The following is a 23437-nucleotide window of genomic DNA, read 5'->3' as shown; positions in this document are numbered from 1 at the left end:
TTCAGATAAATAACTAACTTTTTTGTTACTACTACGTTTCTATATTTATATTACATATAAAAATTGATAGATATTCGATAAAATTTTGTTCAAATTCCGCAAAAAAGGAGTCTCTAAATTCCAAAGAAGGAAAAGTATGTAATGTTATTACGTTAATGTTTTAACACTTCCAGAAGTTATTTCCCCACTTTTTCATATTGTTTTCAAACAGTTGTTTAAAACTCAAATGCAGCGGAAGAAGTGAAGCTAATTGAATAATCTGACTGTTGTATTTATGATATTTCTTTTATTACAGAGTAATAGCGAACGTTTCTTGTCAATATGTTTAAGCTAAAATGTGGAATTCAACCTCTTTGAAGCAGGATATTTCAAATTGTAATCTAGTTATAATTATGTCAATTAGGATGTAGCTTGTAATATAGTATGTACATATGCATTGTGATATCCTCTTCACTATTGATTCGTGCAAATTATACAGTAATTTAAAGCAAAATGTTAAACTTTTGAAGCTAGTACACATCCCAAAGTGGAGCTTACTTGCCATATTCGGTAATAGATGGAAAATATTGTCAGCTCAGCGTAATGCCAAATTTTTAAATGTTCTTCGTCTGATTTTTATATATATTTGTCTGCTGTTCTTGGTTTCTTAATTTGAATTCATAATAAGAATACGAAATATTGTTATTAGTTCTTCCATTGCTTTCAATTTTACAACTTCTTTCTCCATTTTGTAAATGTTCTTGATGGTAGACCTCATCCTTTATTTCGAATAACTTTTCACTAGAAAGTAATGCTATGTAATTCAAGAAGAGTAATTTTAAATTATCATTACTTTGATATTTTAAACAAAGATGGCAGATATTGATTTTATGTGCGAAATGAACATATTTTAACAAGGAATGTAGTGAATTTAAAAAAGTAATGTTTATGTTTGTTCCAGGTTCCATAACTATGATATGTGTATGCAAATGTAAAAAAGTATATAATTCATATTTGTATACAGAAATGTCAATTATTAATATTAGTAGTGCTAGAAATAATTATCCAAAGGAAACGTTAGTTTTTCTAAAACACAATTACTTTTGTTATTAAGTAATTGCATTAATTAAATGCGAAGAATATGATTGTTTTGTTTATTTAATCTTATTTATAACTTCTCCTCGAGACTAATCGTATCTTTTGTTTTTGTTTCTTTCTTCTATGTCTTATCAATAATATGAGGATAGTCTGCAGGATATCTCAATACCATATGTGTACGGGGGAAAGTAATTACTGACTCAATTTGTATGTCGAAGATGCCATTTGAACATAAATTCTATAAAACGTTGTGTTCTTGCGTAATAACGAAGATATTTTATAGTTACATCCCCTAGCTTACTACAAAGAGAAATAGATAACTTTTACGTTTAAAGATTAAAAGTATTATGTTTTGAGTACAATATAAAATTCGAATATAGTAAAAACATTCAGAATCATGTTTAGTGTATAACATTTGCAACGAAACGACTTGCAATTACGAGCTCCAATTTGTATATTTACGATAATTGACGTTGGTGTTCATTTTATATTTTCATATATTTTCCGTGTATTTAAAGAAAAGATTGGATCATTATACAACAACAACATTTGGGAGGTTGGTCCGATCCACGTAGTCTCTTCTACCTGAATATTTTCTGAACGATTTTATAATAAAGTTTTTAAATTTAATTTGCATTCGTTTGGGGAATTGGGTGGATGGAGGCGCTACATTTTACCCTTATTTTATGCAGTAAGCGTAAGAGAAAAACGTACAGAACATTTTTATATAGTGTATAAGGAACATTTTGAAAACCGCAATATGACTTGTAGCAAATATTTTATTAAATAATATTACCTTATGTCGAAAAAATACCATTTGATATGTAGAGGAATATTTTGAGAATCTCACTGCCACCAACAGTAAGTATTTTATTAAATGAAATTATATTACGGAGGAGAAATTCCAGTGTGACGTGTAGAAATATTTATCAAAATAAATCACAATTAATGAGTCCTTTATACATGTATCCATAATGTTAACACTCAATCCATCCTTTCACTTTAACCTAATAAGTTGAAGTTTTACCTATAGCTCTTTCCTCTGTCAATAATTTAGGTCTTTTACACGATTAAAGGCGAGACATTAAAATGTACCAGAATATGTATGCTGTGACGACTCATTTACTCATGTCTTCTATAAGCTGAATCACTAATTCAAACTTCTATTATATCCTTTATCTGAATGCTCCTAATGACTAATCTGATAATATGAGTGTTTAGTTTGTTTTCTTTCAGAGGAATATTAATGCAAATGAATACGTTTCTAATGACTTGTAACCATCATCAAATTGTTAACCTTTCTTCAAAATTAAAAATGCTTTCACCTTTTCATGAAAAAAGAATCTTGGTAAGTAACACTTCCTTATTTTAGAATGTAAATTATTAGGTTTTCAAGAAGGATAATTTGTAAAATGTAAACAATGTACCAGAGATGACTATAGTGTAAAGTTTATTGTAAGCACACTTCCTTTAATTTTGAATTCTGGAAATGTATACATTTTAATCTTGGAATTTAGAAGGTTATAATTACAAACAGTTTTTGATAAGTGTTCCATATATTTCAATTCACTACAAATGTTTAACAAAGAAGGATATTTAAATGAAATGAGATTTAAATTCACATATGTTTTTATGGTTTCCAGTATTAAAATTCCTTATTGAGAGAATTAAGTTACTATGTTCTCTTACGAGGTTCAAAGACGAGTAAAAGATCTGTGATAATTGATGAACTCTACATCCGGGTTCCATTCAGATATACACTTCTTATCATTCGGCAACAGAACTACACGATATTCACCTTGTTCTTTACACAATTAATATTATAATTCAATTGCAATACCCCCAAGGACTTCAGACTGAATCAGCACAGGGTGTTATCGGGTGATTTGTCCAGATTGCTATGCAGTAATATGTTGAATTTATATATTGTATTTTGAGGTGGAATTTGATAATAAAGTAATATATGTGAAGAGTGTGCATGAAAATCAGGACATTTGAGAGATATTTAACACATTGATCACGAAATTTTGTTAGTGTCACAAATCTCAGCGCATACTGGTTTCAAGAGTTATTTGATAGGTGAGAGTTGAAGCTAGTAGGCATAGAAGATCCCAAAATTCTTGAAATTAAGCGTAAGACATTGTTCTTTAAACATTAACTTCCTGCAAAAGGGCGCCTCACTTTAGATATTTATATTAATACGCTGGCCCATGGATTTGTGATGCTCATAGGCAAGATACTTTTAAGACGCAACAGCCATATATTCGCATTTAAACTTTTACTCAACTTCAATTTATCCAACGTTTTCTGAGCTTAAATCTCTTTCCAAACTGTCAATAGTTTCATCATGATAATAAGCCTTTTTTGCTTCCAGAAGATATAATATCCTTTATTGATTTTCACATTTTCTGTTAATGCTAAATATATTTGTTTGTTATATAAATGAATTTGTACAAACAGTATAGTGCAAATAATAATAGTTACCATTTTCATTTTTGTTCCAGGCTTCATAATTGTTGTATGTATCTGTAAAATAAAGACAATTTCAATCAATATATCAAAAAGCAATTGTAACTTGGTAATTAGATATTAAGCGAGCAGGCTTTTAAATCACTAATTAAACATTTTTTAAAACATATAAAATTATTACTTTAATTAATTTTAATTAATTATTAAAATAAGAAACATCACTTCAACTTTGTATTTCTCTCACTATCATTTGTTATTATGTATTTGAAAATAATCTTTCTGGTTACGTTTTACATATTTTACAGGAAATTGTTAAATAAAACACTCTATTACCAAATGTATGGGTTAAACCTGCGGAATATATCAATACCATATATGTAAAAGAAAAGTTTCTTATTAGTATTAGGATCTAGATTTCTAGCCTTTCGGCATCTATGGTCATTTAGCCCGTCACGTATGAAGAATGACGTTTTTCGACGAGCACACTATCCGGCGAAAGGGAAAGAAGGAAGGATTGGGGAACGAAGGAAGCAGCCTGAGACCTGCATGTCAGGTATCATTCCTGCATTTGCCTGGTGTGGATGGGGAAAACCCAGGAAAACCTCGTTCAGGATGTTTGGCCTGAAAAAGCTTCGGCACTTTTTCGGCGAAGTGCCCCCACCAGGAATCGAACCCGGGACCGCTCGCACCGAAGGTAAGAGCGCAAGTTACTACGCTACACGAGGCCACTGAAAAGTAATTCATGTAAGGAGTTTTGAAGGAAATAAAGTACTTGCACTGGACTGTCCCTTAAAATTGCTTTTATATATATTACTTGATACATAGAAGTATATTTTTCTACAATCCAAAGATCCCAGGAGAATGTAATTTTGGTACAATAGAGAGAGAGCATAGTATCCATTTTACTGTATGTAAATGCGTGATATTACTTACATAACTGTTGTGTGATTGGAATGGGTTATCCTGCTTATAATAAATGCTATTTATGCTGAATATAATTTTCGTGTCTCCCATTATTTTTATTTTTAAACCTATTGTACCACTATTTAGTTTTTTATTGATTATATATATAGTGTAGCAAACTTAATTGCTTTCTACTGGAAAATGAGACTGTGTTCGACAATTCGCCAGGATTTTATTCTCACATTTTATCCCTGCATTATTCCCTCGTGGTTTGCGACTATCTTCAGCAACTGTACAAACAGAGGTATTTTTTCTACATATTCCACGTTCCTAATTCCCTGATTTTAGTCTGCGAATTGTGTTCCTAACTTTCTGAAAGTGTCCATTTTGGCGAAAATATTACTTGATATAATAAGATATTCATAACTTCCAGTATTGCAGTCAGAATGAATTTCCTTGTATCAAGTTTTCACTCCACTTACTTGTAATCCCCCTGTCTCTACAAATATTGAATAGAACATCTGTCTTCATTCCTATTGTCCCTTTAGATTCCAGCCATTACTTCAGTTTTGCTAGTCAGTTTTGTGCTGGTCAGTTTTATTACCTGGTTGTAATCTTTTATTTTTTACATAGTCTATTTCAGAAAAAATGAAAAGTAATGTTAGCAAAGTATCTCCTTGGTTAAAACTGTTCTCGATCATTAAGTTCTAAGACAAATACGTCGTGGTCGGGAAGTGGGCGTACACTTAGTTGGTTTTCTGACTGTTTTAGATTTTATCCAATTTTGTTTGGTAACATTACTTGGCATTGTTACGACATCAAAGACACTGTTGTGAGACAACAGGATGAAGAACCAGTTCATTTCGCGATTCAAGCACGCAATTACCTGAATCAACGTTCCCTGGCTGATGGATTCGAAGAGGTTGTGTACTTTCACCAGTTCCCTTTGCCTGGTCTCCAAGAAGTCCCGATCTGACGACACCAGATAATGCTCTATGGGGTTTCATAATGCAACAAGTAAGGGATATTCGATATCACATAACGCAGGAATGACGAGCAACTGTGGAATACGCCTTCACACTCGTGATTCTGGGGTATCCCCGGAAAACATCTGCTAGAACTTTGCACAGAATTCAGCTGTGTTATGACATGGGTGGTGATCATACCGATGTTTATGACTCCTAAGACTTCAAGGTAACTGTGTACAAACATTCTACAATAACTAACACATGCTGTTGAAACTAAAGGGGATACATCCACTTGCGAACCAACCTGTACATTTCTGCACGATGTTTCTACTGCGATTTATTGACAACGTCTTAGTTAACTTAACAAGCTTTGCTCATACCGAATTTAGTAACAATATTGTCCAACATTTCCCTACTAAGCCATTCGTAGATTGTTTTGAATCCAATAAATACCTAATATATACAGCTGTTGCATTTCTATTTCTTACCGAGAATTTGATGAATGGTAAATTGTAATACACATTGATAATATCTAATAATTACATTTATGTGTGAGTACATTGTTACTGTCTAAATATTTGATAGAACTTCGTAGAGTGTTGATAAAAGACAGCAGTCTACGATTACAATCAATATTAGAAAATGTCTTGTGAATTCGAACAACAGTTGATTCACCCATTGTTGTACAGTCCACATTGTTCCAGATGGGGATAATGAGTTTGAGCATCTCGTTAAACAAACTCCATCTTCAACTATAATTAACTCAAAGAAATTTCTTCTACACTAGTAATATGTGTGGGTTCAAATTATGGATATTAATAACCAATATCTATTTTGTTAAGACTAAAACATAGAGTTCTTCTGTATGAATTTTGATTTCCCCAGAAACGTAGTTTTTGGCTTGGTATTGAACAAATGGTGAAATAAATCTTCCAACGCATTCGAAGTTATAAATATTTTTCTTACACTGTTATTAGTATATAAGTATGAAGGTGCTCGTGCTTCTCCAAATCGTTGGTGTAGTTATACATATTTCGAATATTTGTTTTCCAGGTTCGTTGTCCTGGTTGACAGTGCGATACTCGTCTTTAATGAGGATACTTGTATTCACTTTTCTACGGTACGTTATTGACATATTTACAGCTAGTAATTCTTTTGCAAGTTTTCTGACTGTGAGTGTACCAAGATATATGTGTCAGTTACAGCCTTTCAGCATGTTCCACTCGTGTCCGTGTTTCATATTTGGGTAAATGTTTGAATCTACTAAGTTGCAAATCATTTGTACCGTCTCTCAGTCGACGAACTCATATCACTGGTATCTTTTGACAGATTCGCCCCATAAATGGCCGATATATTATTTTGAATTTACCTTCCATATGAGCAGGGGAACCCTGGAGATTAATGTCACGGAGATTGCCTTTCGAATACGTCAACGGCTTTTGTCTTTATCTGTCTCTAGACACTATTCAATCGTGTTTAGCCGCTTTCATATTTAATCGGCAAAAACATTCAAATTTCTATAGCGCAAATACTAAATATTATATCATTTCCATTACATCTAAAAATGATTATGTGAGGCGGCAAACTCTTTTCCAGGACTGTCAGATTATCTGAAGATACGTTATGCTAAGGTTTTAGTATTCCAGAGCTTGTATTGTATCAATTTTAATCAAATATGATTTGATGATACATTTCCACCACAATGACATAAGGATAGGATACTTTCCATGTTGAAAGTAAAGAAAGCCACAGAGAAGAAAGAAGCTGTAGACATGCGGCTCTTGCGAGCTGCTTCTGTATCCTTAAACATATGGTTAACAAACTTCTTAATCAAACTCTATGTTAATCAAGTTTCAAAATGATGTGTACTCTTGTTAAGTTTGTATAGTCAATTTTGATAATCTCTAATCCAGATTCAGGAAGCTTTCTTTTATACACCGTACAAAGGAAGCTTTCTTTTATTTTTATTATTTCTTTAGTTAAAAAGGGTCGATGATACGAATGGACTTTACTAAACTTCAAAATATTGATATGATGGGTCTTCATGAATATATGACTATCTTTCTAAATGAACATTATCTTAAAGTGCATGTAGGTTCAACTATCGTGGAGCAACATTTACAGAAAACGGTTCACCAGAACAGTTTACATTGTTCGTTGTAGACGCAAACAAATTTTCTCTCATATCCGAATTCTTGTATGTAGTATATGAGTACTTTGTGTTGACGTTCCTGTTATTTATTGTTGGAGACGATACCTAGATTGAATTAATTTAGACCTTCACTTGGCGATTAATCGATTTGTTGTGTGAAGTGTATGAAATTATGTTTTGTTTTGTCAAAAAGAGACACGTTGTGTGTACTTCTCCCACTAACGAAATTGCTTTATTTATTTATATTCCATTGCAATCGATTGACATTTATCTGGATTTTATTTATGTGGATATGACTATTAAATGATTTTTAACAAGGATACCACATGTTAATAGTATTATATACAGGGTTTTCATAAAGTCTGGACGGATTTAATTCGCTTATAATTTACATAAAAATGCTCATATTGAAATCAAATAAAGTGCAAACGGTAGCGGAAGGATTAAATTTTTACCTGTAATCTTCACCAGCTCAGTTCATTCACCGCCACACCTCCAACTGGGCGCCATCTAGGAATCGACTTCTGTAGGCTGTTGATGATGCTTTCCCATACCCTGCTCACTGATGCAGGCGATGTTGGCGGCCTCCCACTTCGAGGACTGTCCAGGACGCTTCCTGTCTCCAAGAACTTAGCATGCCACTTTCGCATTGCACTCTCAGTCGGTGCCGGTTTTTTGAACTCTTTGGTGAACTTTCGACACACCAGAATTGGTGATTTTAGCTCTGCGTACCACAGAACACATTGCGCTTTCTCTTTCACCGACGCCATCTTTGATACGGTAAAAAAATAGTCTTCTCGGAGGAGTTTTTCATTTATTTATTACTTTAAAAGACACACACACCAATACAGCTTACAACTTACTTTTAACAGTCAACATTAAAACAACAATGAAAACAACAATGGATGGAATTTGGTAAGAAACTGAACCTTGCCCTCCCTCTCCCTCTCTCAACGTGTTCAGAGTTGCCGCTTATCTGACAGTGTTGCCAAGTAAAAATTTAATCCTTCCGCTACCGTTTGCACTTTATTTTATTTCAATATGAGCATTTTTGTGTAAATTATAAGCGAATTAAATCCGTCCAGACTTTATGAAAACCCTGTATATTGCATGCGAGCTCTGAATTTGTTTTGTGTAATTTCCGCCGCATCTGCTGTGCTGATCGGTCTCTAATTCGGTTCAAGTCAGTCTCTGTTCTCATACATTTTAAACTGCTTGTTGTTCCAGACTGAGACAACTTGTTACTCTTCATCACATGCGATTTCAAACTTTCGAAAGTGTTCTGTTCCTAATATTTACACAGAAGCAAGTAAATTAGCTTCAACATATCGCCGTGAGAGATTTCACCCAAATTATAGTCCTTGTGTGTAGAATTAATTACACTCGTGCAAGTTCCTTTTTGCCTGGCCAAATTTAAGACCGTCATTCAGCGCTGCTTTGGGTTAGGTCACCGTTGTGTTCGGGCTTACAAGTCTTAGCCCTAACTAAATTAAGTGACTGTATCTATGCTTGATTTATGTTTATGAATCGTACCACTGAATATTCAGCACATGATTTAGAGTGTTTATTAAACCAGTGCCTCAGGAAACGTATACGGCTGTAACAATGTTAATAAGTTCTGACAGTACTGATCAATGCTGACAGTATTGTTACTTCATTCATGCGGTTGGATTAATCAATGTGACATGAAATATTTTCTTTTACATTTTTCTGTTGTCAGATTTCTCTAATTGCTACCTTTTACTTATTTTCCTGTTATATATGATATACTTTGTTATCTATCAAGTTGTTATTTTTGTGTTCTGTGTATTCGTTTATTTTCTCATATATTCTCTTAAAGTATGGATTCTGTAACTTATTAAAACTTTTAGATATTCAATAGTAAATTTTGAAGTGCACTTCAAGTTCCCAGACTCGTAACCTAGGGACACACCAAGACGTGGTGACAAAAGCTTACATTACAAAGTTACTTTTTTAACATTGATACAAAATTATGTGACTTAATTTTGATCCCTATGAATGTGTACAAGGAATACAATGGCACAAGAGGTAATTACCATATTCGTTTTTGTTCCATGCACCATAATTTTGATAAGCATCTGGAAAACAAAGCTATTATTTATAATTAAGTAAATATACAAATAAAACATGTACAGTAGTAGTTATTAGAAACGTAGCTGGAAGAGAAAAATCTGGATAAAAGAAATACACACTTTAAAAACATTTTTTACATAACATAATTTTGAAAGAATACTGCAATGAGAAAAATTTCAATGCTTTGGCTTTTTGTTTCCTCTGTATCACGATTCTATTACTTGTGAACAATCTCTCTTTTTACATTCCACATGTCCTACAAAATAATAACTAACGCAAGCTCTTAGGAATACTTTGGGTATACTTTTCATGTTACCTCAATATAATTTTAATACGGAGTGGCCCGAAAGTAGGTATATAGATCTGCATCGATCAAGTATGACATTTTAATTGATTAAGATAATGAATTTATATGCTTCGGTTTGTTCCGAGTTTAAGGTATAAGTGAAAAATAAATAAAGAACAAATAGGGAAGAAACTACGTCATTACCTGTAAGGGAAGCTAACTCAGTACGGGAGTGTATACCTACTTTTGGCCCACTCTGTGCAAGAATCAACGGATTTCTATACATTGTGTTATTTCGATTTGAAATATCTCTTTACATCAATCCTGAGAAGTGACGTATATGTTATTTAGGTGAAATCCTATATATTAATTTTAGTTATAAGTGTTTTCCTACAAGATATTCCTAGATCGAGAAGAGATATTTTATAAGTAAAACAGACATAACCTAATCGATTGTTTTCCCAAATAGCCTATTTTTATAAGTTATGCTGGATATAGTTTACAAGATTTTTAATTTTTTGTTTTTAATCTCTTTCATCTTTTTTATTGAAGATACATTTCACGATGAAGTCTTGAATAATTTATCCTGTAAAGTAAGATTATGTTTCCTGAAAAGAAAGCAATAAAATTGTCTATATTTCTGTATGTTTGATATTTTGCCAAATATTAAATTGGTTCAATACGGATTACTTTTTGTGCCCATGATAGAGCAATTAAAGAATAATTACTATTTTTATGTTTCTTCCATTCTTCATAATTATGGTAAGCATCTGAAAACAAATCATAATGACTATCCATTAAAAGAGGAAGTATAAGTTTATAATACCATTAAAAAGGGGAATATAATATTTTCAAATCAAAGGAAATACTTTCTTCATACATAATATATATTCATATTAATTAATTATAATAACTTATCAAAACAAGAAGTAACTGAATTATTTAGCTTTTTATTATTATTATTTTCTTTATCTTCCATTACTTATTTGTAAACAATTATTCATATGACATTCTACAATTCTTATAATAATGTCTACAGTAAAAGAAGTTATTAAAATATGTCATAACTTCCGAGATATCCCCAATAACATATGTTTGTAGGAAAATACTTGCAGCAGCAATGCCAATACAAAATACATTATTTTCCCTAAAAGTATTTACCTTAAAGACGTTTCTTTCAGTCGTAGGAAAATCTTGTTCTTGTTATAAGAATAAAATATTTAGCAAATTGATTGAACATATTGTATTCTAAGTTCAATAGAAATATCAATATACCCATTTTTAAACGGTTATACGTAAATGTGTTACATACATCTTTTTACTTATTTAGTATGTGTTTCACATATAGAAACAATAATATTTGCACTGATCAGATTTTGCACATTACTCTAATATTCATGTTTATAAAAATCTTGCTCATTTTTTAAACCTTTACTGATGCTAGTTTACATGTTCCATTCTTAATAGTATCCTGCCTAAAAATAAGAGCATTTGCTTTAACAGTTAAAACAACCTTGAATTTTTATTTTGGAATTGGCACTAAATATGAAATTAATTTTAAATATAAAATATTTTATAACCATCAAAGTATAAAAAAAATCGTACTTACCAATTTCGTTTTTGTTCCAAGCCTCATAATCATGATTACTATCTGCAAAACAAAGATTATAACTAATAATTCATTAAATAATAAATATAAGTTAAGAGTTACATTGTGCTATTATGAAAACTGCTGGTTCAAGAAGCATTTAGAAATCAAGTGAAGAACAGTACCAGTTACCCACGAGCAGACGTTGACTCAGACCATAATTGAGTTTTGATGAAGAGCGAACTCCGACTAAAGAGAAAGCTGTTTGGTAGCACCAAACAAAAGATGGAACACAATCAAACTAAGAAGAGATGAAAACATGAAAAGGGAATTTGCAAATACGTCAGAAAAAGAGACGGTAGCTTTAGCAGGGGATGACATCGAATCGAAATGGAAAGCCATGAAAATAGAGATTACAAAAACTTCCGACGAGCACATAGGAAGAGAGACGAGAACCCAATATAAACCCTGAATAACACAGAAATATTGGAAATGATGGAGCAAACAAGACAGTTGAAGATAACAAGCAAAGGTATACATAAGGTGCAAAAATAATATCAATAGAGAAGTAAAGAAGGCAAGAGAAAACTGAATAAACAATTTATGCAAAGAAATTGAAGAAAATGTAGTCAAAGGCAACACAGAAACGGCATATATAAAGGTTAGAAAACAGTTCGATGAGAAAAAGAAACTCACAGACATCAGACATTATCACAGACAAGGACGGAAGGACGCTAATAGAAGAGGACAAGATAACAAGAAGATGGAAGGAATACATTAGAGAACTCTACAAAGAACACTGAGAAAACGAGGAAGAGATAGAGAAGGAAGAAAACGTCGATGAAAATGAAGTAGGACCATCAATTTGCAGTTTGAATTTGACAATGCTCTGGAGAAAATGCAACATAGTAAAGCCCCAGAAATAGATCAAATACCAACGGAAGTGATTAAAAATCTCGGAATAACAACAAAGAAGAATCTATTTAATCTTATTAATGAAATATATATCTCGGGAAAAAATATCAAGATACTTCGAGAAATGCATATTGGTACCTATCCCGAAGAGGAAAGGCGCATAAAAATGCAAAGAACACAGAACGTTAAATTTGCTTTCCCATGCATCAAAAATATTGTGCAAAATTTACGCACAACGAATAGAGGGGATCGAAGAACAGTTATCGTAGGACCAGTTTGGATTCAGAAGTAGAAAGAGTAACAAGGGAAGCAACACGGTTGATCATGGAACTGGACATCAGAATAAACAAACCAATTGTGATAGCATTTGTAAAGATAGATAAAGATTTTGACAACGTAGATTGGACTACGATGTTAAGAGCGTTGAAGAAGCTGAGAGTAGATTACAGAGACAGAAGAATAATATACCAGCTTTATAGGAACCAGACAGCTGTTATAGGAGGAGATCAGAAGGAAGCGAGAATAAGTAAAGGAGTGAGACAAGGATGTGGACTTTCATCTCTCGTGTTCAACGTCTATATAGAAGAGGCTATGAAAGTATTCTTTGAGAAAAACGAGAAAATCGTAAAAGTAAATGGTCAGATTTTCACCACAATAAGGTTTGCTAATGACATAGTATTGATAGCGAAAAATGATGAGAACATACAGGAAGCACTTTCAAACTTCCACTACCAAGTAGAAAAAACATGCAAAATGAAGATAAATAAGAAGAAAACCAAAGTGATAAAGTGCACAAGAGCAGGACAGGAAGGGCAAACGTAGGCTAGATGGAGAGAAAATCGAAGACGTTAAGACGTTCCCCTATTTAGGAAGTCCAGTATCCTCGAACGGAAGAAGTGGAAAAACAAGAAAGTTCCAGAATAGCACAGGCTAAGCAGGCATTCAATAGGAAAAGAGGAATACTAACATCAAGAAATGTGTCGCTGGACGTTCGTAAACGATTTATTAGGACATTGGTATGGAGCGTGGCGCTGTACGAATCAGAGACTTGGACATTGAGAAAAGCTGAAATATCCAAGTTGGAAGTATTTGAAATGTGTTGGCGCAGAAATCTGAGCATATCATGGACCGAAAGGAAAAGGAATGAAGACGTACTAAAGGAAGCTAATGAAGGACGACAGATCATGAAGATAATAGGAAAAATAAAAATAAAAACAGCATGCTTGGCCACCTTAGTCGACACTCCGATTGGATGATTGTGCTCATGGAGTGAAGGCCAAAAGGAAAACGAGAAAGAAGAAGACCAAGAATAGAATATCTAGATGCACTTAGGAAGAAGAAGCCTTATCAAAGTATAAAACAGCTCTCCGAAGCGAGAGAAAAGTCTTAAAACTTCCATATTGCCCACAAACCTATGGTTGGTGAATAAGAAGAACTGTAAAAACTGCCGAAAAAACTTGTGAATCCTATGAAGTTCAGTGTTCTGGTGACGATAGTGAAAGCAGTTTGTACCTATCACGTAAACTTTTCTCTGCAAAAGCTAATTTACCAGGGTAAACTGTATGTATTTTGCGTTTTGTGCCACTGGGACAGCACAGCAAGGAAAGACCGTTAGATAGCCAGACGTTGGACTGATTGAGAAAGCTTCAATCCTAGTAAAGCACACACACACACAAATATGTGTCGCATTAACCCCTTGTTGACAAACACAGCGTGCTGTTGCCGCTTTTACATCTGAAATTATGGAACACTTGCTGGATTGTTACAAATCTACGGGGTAAAACATGCCCTTCAAAATAAATTACAGAGCAAGAGCAATTTCATGTAGTTATATGATAAATTTCTGTAAAGTAACTTTTGTAGATATAACGACAAATACGCCCACAAATAGTTTCAGTATTAGTTCTTGTTGCGAACACTCACATAGAAAATACTAAAATGTAAAATCATGCGAGGTACAATAGTGATGTAGAGTACAAGTGAAGAGAAAAATAAACAAAGGAAAAAAGACGAGACTAGAAGTATGATCTGATTTTATTTATTGGTACTGTGGAAGAAACCATCAAGGAGATGAAATCTGGTTGCATATTCTCCAATACCAAGAATATAAGAGCGTTTCCAATCCAATAAATACATATATTACTTAAAATACTACTACTTCAGATTATTATGCTCGAAACCTATATTTAGAAAAAAAATCTTTTTTTAGAAGTAATGTTACTGACACCGAAAATCGTTCCCACGTTTTTCTAAGATTCTCGATTCTAAGCTTTGTACATCATTTCTAAAGACTTACTGATGGTAACCAGCAGCTGAAACTATCAATTTTGAGTTGAGATGAAATAAATTTATTTTTACTTGTGTATCTTTTGCTTTAGTGTTAAATATAGGTTATGTTTGCTTTAGTGTAACAAATAAAATTTTTTAACCATTATAGTGCTATGGAAGAATACTTACGACTTTCATTTTTACTCCAGGCACCATAGTTATGGTAACTATCTGGAAACAAAGAGTAACACAGATAATCCATTACAATTATAAGTTGTTAATTGGAATTAAGACTTTAAAAATTCAATGAAAAAATCATATCTGCTTCAAATATAAGTTCATGTTATATTAATTAATTTTAACATGTTACAAGATGAGTAGTATCTTAAAGTTTCGAATCTTTAATCTTCTCGCTGTTACTTTCACAACGTTAGTATTTATATGATCTTTAATGATACATTCTGGTTCTAATACACGAATCTAATAACAATATCTACATCTATGAATAATAACATGTAATAGGAGGGATATCTCAATAGTATTTTGTTGGGGAGACTTAATTTATAAATTTATAAGTACAGCGTTATAAGTCTACTAGAATTTAATCGTAAAGTTCCTTTCCTTGCGGTAGCAGTCAATTGCTTTTTTGATAACGAATCAGTTCCATGAAACATGCGAATATGTTTTCTTTTTCAAAACATATTAGATTCAGTTCTTGGTAATGTTTGTTTTAATGTAACAAGCAACCTTTTGTTTGATTTTTGTAGTCATATTAAATATAGTTTCTTATTATTGATAGTACATACGTTCTATGTAGTTCAATGAATAACATTTTCAACAATGCAGCAGTAAAATATTATAGGTCCCAGATACAAAGATTGAGGATGGTATGTATGAGAGTGGATTATATCTGATAATGGTAATTAGTGTGTTTGACTTAAAACCTAATTTGTAACTGTTACTATGATAACATGTATTTAGTACTTGTACGTAATTTAATATGTCGGTCAATTACGCTATTTTATCTAGGAATAGCTACGAGTTAGAGAAAGTAGATGAAATATTATAAAAATGTCATGAATAACCCTGATATGTAAAAGTTGCTACTGATACAAGTAAATATTAATTTATACGTCCTAATCCGGTTGCTGTGTTAATAGTTCTTGTTACTAAGGAGCTGTTTATAAACAAGTGTCAGTTTAAAATAGAGGAAGTCGCCATGTTAGTTAAAAGTATATGTAATTCGTAAAAGTAAATTAAGAATGATTTGAAAATATAGTGCTCCTAAGTGATCAAAATCGTGTCTATGTATTTGAATTATTACCGTAGTAAATAGTAACAAGTTTTAATGAGTATATACTACGATTAAATAAGTAAAAATAATCGATATGAGGTTATGTAGTATACAAAAATAATCTTAGTTTTTCATATACCGCTTTGCTCTATCCCGCTAGATATCACTGTTACATATGTTTGTTTAACTGAGGCAAGGACATGCTTTCCTAATATTAACATAGAGAAACTTACAGAAAAAAAAAAACATCAAAAAAGAGCATTACATACCAACAACCTCTGCGAATTTGCTTTAGCAAGACATACTATCGCAGGACAAACATGTCATCTTCCAAAATTTCGTTGGGTGAAATCCCAAAATAGCAATTTCCCCCTCTACTATTGAAAATGTGTATACATTCAAATGTTAGTAGATATAACTAAAATACAAACCTAACGTTCACTAACGGGAACTGCTCAAGAAAGACGTTCCGAGAACACGAGCAAAATTCTTGCCCTGTGCAAACATTATGTAACAAAATTTTGTATTCTATCATGACTCCTAAACACGTTGGGAAAGGAGCGTAGTACTTCCCAAAAATTTGTATGAATTGAATTATTAGTGACTGTGTAACGCAGATAGTTAATTTATAATATTATTCTCTGTGGCGGTTAGCATTATTACTATTATTCTGGAACTATGTAATATGCCGCTGAGAACTATTGATTATTTCTCCTCGTATTTCTCAGGACTACGTTTAATATATACTTATTCTTTGGTGGGGTATTGGTAGAGGAGTAGCGTTAGTTCTCTTCGTGAACACCCAAGTGCTGTGACTACACACAGCTTCCATTTATAAATAACAAAAGTAACTGATAATATAATATGAACTTTTTCAGAGCGCAGGGGGCGTGGTGGCTCAGTGGTAGAGCGTTCACCTCTGGTGCTTGGGGTCCCGGTTTCGATCCCAACCCCCGCCAAGTGAACTTTGTGGTGGACAAACATCGTGCTCGTGGGTTTTCTCGGGGTTCTCCCGTTTCCTCCCACTTTCTTCATTCCACCATTTTACTCATCTCTCATCATCACCGTCTCCTTTAGCGTAACCTGCATAATCGTGGGACGTAAAACTCAAAAATTTCATTTCATTTTTTTCAGAGCCGGTCTTACCCTGAAGGAAGATGTCCAAAGCAGATGTGAGAAAGACAGAAACTCAATCTACTATTGAAAGATAAATATCGCGATTCATCTTGTCGTTTACCTTCTGATTAACCAAAAATAATACAATGCAAGTACTGAATTCAACTATCAGACTAGCATTAAGGTACTACATCATTTGTTACAAACTAATTTATAAGCCGAACAGTCTGGAATGCCAAGAAGAAGAAACTAAAAAAAAAGAACAGTTTGTTATTGGAAAATGTATATTAGGAGTAAGGAAGATAGGTAAATGGTATAGTTTTAGGCTTGCATAGTACATACAAGACTAGTATAAGTAAGTAAAATTGTATTAGCATTACAATTAATTTCCTCTGCGTTCAACCGAGTTCTGGTGTATTTTAATTTTGAAATCTTCTGAATATTAGTGAAGAAGATGTCAAATCCAAGCTAGCTGTCCAACATGTCGTAAAAGTAGCTGGAATTAAAATAAGGAGTCCAAAAACTGCTTCCATCTTAGTCACTGATTTTTATTTTAAATTTGATTATGCTCTCGGAATACGTATATTTTTGATTTTCTATATTGAAAGTTCGGTCCTATATTTCCAATCCTATTCTGTTTAAAATTGTTATGATCGTCGTGCAAAGGTTCGGCGAATTTTAGTAAAATAATTCATTATTGGTATCCCTGTGCAATGACCAAGTTCTCTTCTTTCCACAGTAAGGGTGATTATTCTGTTCCGCTTAGCCTTTAGTACAGAATATAGTATAGTAAGGCTTACTGTTGTGCAAATGATTTAAGAAAAAAAGCTATATACATTGCCTGAAAGCAAGTATTCCGCCTTGTATTGGTTAGTGCTATTCGTTAGGAATATGTGGCTGTTCGGAAATTTAGCACTTCCGCTTAATGTAAGCTTATTTTATTCCGCATAAGCTAAGAGTTATGAAGTTCAGTGATTGCATCATTTTACAGAAGTACAAAAAGTTATCGCGTTCATAATTATGGTCTCAATATCGCCAACATATTGCTATTTGCAAAAAGTTGTATTGGCGTCAATTTAAGAAAGCATATAGGCCTGGGTCTTAATGACCTTCTTCTCTCGTCGGGGAAAAAGAAATCCCTAATAATTCTAAAGACGAATTTGATTTCACTAAAATTCAATTTCGCGGACGATGAACTGCTGAATACTTAGCGGACGATAATTTGCTCACAGAGAAATGTTTATCTTAAATGTTAATCATTCCGTCTATGTCATTGAAAAGAGAACATGAGAGTATTAAGAATAGTATACGATATATCTTGTTTGACCGGATTAATGATACTTAGACATTCAAATTATTGTAATTGTAACTCTCTTTTGACTTTCTTCCCAGTACAATATCTGTGGTAATTTCTGCTTTTTTTAACTTCCAACATAGATAAGAATCTCTGAAGTTTTGTACAATACAAACTTAGACATACTACATTGTTTATCATATCCTTTGAAACCATCAGGTTGACAATCTTCCCAACCCAACAGAAAAGGGATATTTTACATCAGGTGGTTAAAGTCAATATAACAAATGTACACGTTAAACTAGTAATTATATTATCAGATTTTCCGTTCCAAAATTAAGATCGCTACAGTTTTGAAAGCATCCTAATTTCGTTAGCCTCTATAGCAAAATATAGGAAGATATACAGACAGAAAGTAGTAATGTCAAATCGATTAGACATATGTTATGGAAAGATTGACTACTTTACATCACCATAGACGGTACGATCAAAGGAAAGTAAGATATAGTAAGAAGATCACTAATCTATTTTGGAAATTATATAAAATTGGAATTTTAATATCGAGGAACGTGGAAGAAACATTTCAAGACGCTAGCCTAAGGGAAGATCCCGTATTAGTCCTAGGACATGCTAATAATAACTATAATGACTTTCAACACCGCAATTATTATTAGATTTTGTGTCTAAGTATACTTCAATATTATAAAGCACCAAGCTTCAGAAGCCTTTAAAGTCGTAATCACGGAAGTGAGATGGGTGAGATATTGCGTAAAAAAATGATCTAGTGTGAAATACTAAGATCATATAAAGTATGTCGAATGAATAAAAACAATGTTACAAACAAATTCTATTTTTGCCTTTTTTAAAATGTTAATATGTCAGGTTTAACGATGTATTTTTAAATAATGATCATAGTGCTGTTTACAAAATTTTTGTATGATCAATGATCTTGTAGATATAGAAACATTTATAGGGACTTCAATGTTACTTATAATGACATATATACAGGGAACTTTGAGAATATAAGTTATATTTCCTTTTTGTTGTAAAAAGTAACAGAAATTATTCTCCGTAGTCCTAATTACAATCAGCTCTCAGAATTTCAGTATTTGAAGATATATTTAGAACTTCACCAATGTTTGTCATATATTGAAAATGGTTTGAGATATGGAACTGGCGTAATACGATTTTGGTATTTTGTACACTTTAAACTTGGTATATCGTAGAATGTAGAAGGTGGCTGTGTAAAACCTTTAAAAAGAGTCAAATTTTCAATTCTATCAATTTGTTCATGTTTTTTTAATTGACCGTTTTATGATGATAGTATTTAACACTATGTTTCTTTAGATACGTATTGACCCTTCTGTGCCATTTGCATTACTGGTATTACAAAGGTGTCACGTTTTATGCTTTCTAAACATGTTTGCGATATTGTTGGGTCTTTCGAATATAACACTAATTAAATATGTATCATTGTAAGTTTTCGCGTAAAGCTTATATATTATACATAATACACAGTTTAAGTATCTATTATTCTGACCTAGTTCCACTAAAACTCTAACTTTATGTTGGTTTGGCAATTTGTTTCTATATTTGCACAGCAGAGAATGCCAAACAATGTCTTTCTGTCACTCTTCGCACCTTAACAAGTTTAAGATTATTTTTATCAGTTGGTTTGGAATTTCTAAACGCTTAGCCAAATAAATGACGCACCTGCATACGTAGATAGAATTCATTAACATGATTAATCCAAGTAATTTTGTACAAAATAGAAGAAACTGTTACATTCTCTTCAATTTCAGTGTCAACGTGGCAAACCGATAGCTGTGCTCTGTAATATAATTTATTAAGTGTGCTTTTACTCAACATTTTTCAATTGCGTTGCTACAAATTATTAACTATTTATCATTGACTTATATGTAACAAGTTTTCACGTTTTCAATTACTATTAAGTTATTTGAATATATTTGAATGAAGTTTTCGCAATAAACCTTTTTCTAAGAGAGCTTTTTTCTACTTTCTAAACTGCTATTGATGTTTAACATAATAGCAAATCGTTCATATTTTAGTGCAGAAAATAATATTATTTGCCTTTAAAAGTGAAGAACTAAATTTAGTTTATTCTGACATTTAAAATTATTTTTAAATTTGTTCCATGTGAACAGAATGATATTTACCACTTTTATTCTTGCCCCAGGCATCATAATTCTCATAATTATCTGCAAAGTAAAGAAAAGATTGATAGTCCATTAATATGAAATACGTAATGCCTATTATTATTAACAATGCTGAAGATGAAGCCTCCGACAAAAGTAAATGCTAGTTTCAAATATGATTTCTGTTTCTAATAACTAACTTTAATAAACTGTAAAAATGGAGCACATGTCTTTATCTTAAGTAGTGAGATCAGTGCTTGTTTTCTTCCACTCTTATTGGCAAGATTTCTGTTATATAACATTTATAGAAATGTCCATTTCCTTAGAGAACGACTGGGTTCATGGAAGAGATTTGAAGCTCCCTTATGTTACGTATTTTGATGTAAATAGACCTATTATAATAAAGTTCATTAGATGTACCATTTTTGCTGAAGGTTAGGACACATACCCATACTAGCGTATACTCCTTAACTAAATTACTGACAAAATCCCACATTGGTGTAAGTACTAGCTATGTTCAATGGTTTATTCTGAAAACGGCAATAGTTTCCCAGTCATAAGATCACAAATAACGGACAGCATCGATTTCAATACGAAGAAAAATATAGTATAAGTTAGATTCAACGTTAAATAGATTTTTTAAAAAAAAGCTGGGAATATTTCCACTTTTTTAGAATTATGTATTCCGAACAAGATAAGTTTGTGATACGCTATACTATTAAAATATTAAATACTATATGTATTACTGTAATAAATCACCTGTAACCTTCTTAGGGTACGTACATTAATTAAGGTGCCATGATAAAAAATCAACTCAAGGTAGGTAACAAATACTTTTTAAATTCATTTCATAACAGTTCAGTAGTTACATCATTACGTGATAACAAAGAGCAAGCAAAATAGTTTTCATTGTGATGAAATAAATTATGGAAAACTCCACAGTCTTCCTTTAAAACGAAATTACTAAAAACCTTTAACACAGATTCGTTTACATTATGATGAAATTATGCACCCAATGATGAATATATACATCCAATTACATCTTTCTAACTTAAAACGATAGTGATAAACTAAATTTCCTTGATAATTTTAATCCAACACCCTCCCTATTATATGCATTTTAGTCAGCGTAGCATAATAAAAATTCAATATATGGTAGGAGGTAAATATATTCAAGATTTATTTCAAATTTGTTATCAGTTTTTCGGTAATGCTATCAGAAACAAGATCCCTTTGATTATATATCATATACTGTACTTGTATTTTGCATGCTATAGTTTTTTAAGACACGCATAACGCTGATTTGGAGCAGGGCACAGTATGATGGTTTACTCAATATAATTTAGTTGTGAGACAATTGGTTTCCACGAGAATGTATATCTTTTATATATTATGTCTACTGAAAGACACTAAGAAAATATTTTTGGGTATGCAGTCAGAGGGAAGATTCTTTTAAACATAAGAGTAACTGATACAGAACAACATATTAACACCGCAATTATAATATGTAACATATTTGTTATCAGAGTTACAGGAGAGAACACATGTTTCTCAGGTTATTTGTAAATTTATGCAATTGAGTGTAACTTTCTAATTATATATGATAAATTCAAAGTAGGCAGTTTATCAAGTGGCTATGCAATATTATACCAAAACCAAATTTCTAAGCACATGCATCCAGTGTGTTGTTTAAAAGCTGTTTAGAAGCCAGTGCAAAGATGATAGGAAGTCTCAAAAAAATCAATTTAACGTTTTGCTTAAAAACAAGGTTGCTCTTTCCAGAATACACAATTGAATTTCTTATTATATTTCGCTTTACGACTTTTTGTAAATATTCACATTATATATAGGAGTTTCTTTAAGCACTATGTTTCAAAAATATAATACGTACCAATTTCGTCTTTGTTAGCTGCATTAATATGATTACTGCTGGCTGGAAATATAGATAATTATTGGTAAATCACTAGGTTGGTAGATGGAGTAGGAAAATAGGAATTGAAGATTACTGTGAACGTTACTTTGATAACAACTTCAAATAAAATTAAACACTTAATTCACACATAAGTTTTGTTTTTGTAATCATTAATTTCAATTCATTTCGAGAATGAGAACTAATGAGTTTTACTCTTTGTATGTATATCTAATGCTTAGCTTTAAATGTTTTATCATATAGCTTTTTGCATTATTACAGAAATGAGAAAAATGTAAGTACTGTTTTTGTTATTATGATGTATTAAGTATGCAGAATAACTCAGTAGCACTTAACTTATAATTGAAGGAAAGGATTCATATAAAAATCACTTGTATCCGAAACCTGTCATAAAAGAGTTTTCGCTATTAGGGACAAAATGTTTAGTTGCAATCTATATGTTATACAAACACTTTACTGAAATTCTATTTTATTATAAACTTGCTTAGTTTTTACACTGTGAATATAATAGAAATAATGTAATTTTCTACAGATTACTTGTGGTCATATATTGTGCGACCCTCTTAATTAGTCATGTTAGACACAAACTACATAATGTAATGAATAAATTTTTCACTGGTATAACGTGCTTATGTCTTCGAACTAAATGTATTTTGTAGTGAAACCGCTGAGAAAAGAAGAGTAAGAAAAGAGAAAGATAATATAGGAAACAACAATTTTCATGATGTATTCAGAGAGCAAATTCTCTTAAAAAGACTCGCAACAACGCTGATAGAACAAATACAAAAATATATGTAGAAGTCTCAGAAATATGTTGACAAAGATCTATTAACCGAATCTCTTAATATCGTTAGAGTCTTGCGAATCGATACATTGACACCTTTCTTTTCACTATCATGACACTTTCACAACGCGTATAGTTAACAT

General features: G+C 32.1%; 1 protein-coding gene across 1 annotated transcript in view; it reads right to left on the bottom strand.

The window, feature by feature from the left end:
* LOC145683623 (uncharacterized) overlaps nucleotides 1–23437 on the bottom strand; it is a gene marked incomplete at its 3' end in the record, with an annotated part of 551164 nt that overhangs the window by 73498 nt on the left and 454229 nt on the right. The window contains 6 exon segments of the mRNA XM_081754960.1: nucleotides 3562–3603; nucleotides 9627–9668; nucleotides 11559–11600; nucleotides 14910–14951; nucleotides 20602–20643; nucleotides 22472–22513. Coding sequence (XP_081611086.1) covers nucleotides 3562–3603; nucleotides 9627–9668; nucleotides 11559–11600; nucleotides 14910–14951; nucleotides 20602–20643; nucleotides 22472–22513 — 252 coding nt within the window.

This window comes from Thermobia domestica, chromosome 4 (genome assembly GCF_964235325.1).
Source record: "Thermobia domestica chromosome 4, izTheDome1.hap1.1, whole genome shotgun sequence".
Lineage (NCBI taxonomy): Eukaryota > Metazoa > Arthropoda > Insecta > Zygentoma > Lepismatidae > Thermobia > Thermobia domestica.
This window is presented reverse-complemented; position numbering and strand designations above follow the sequence as displayed.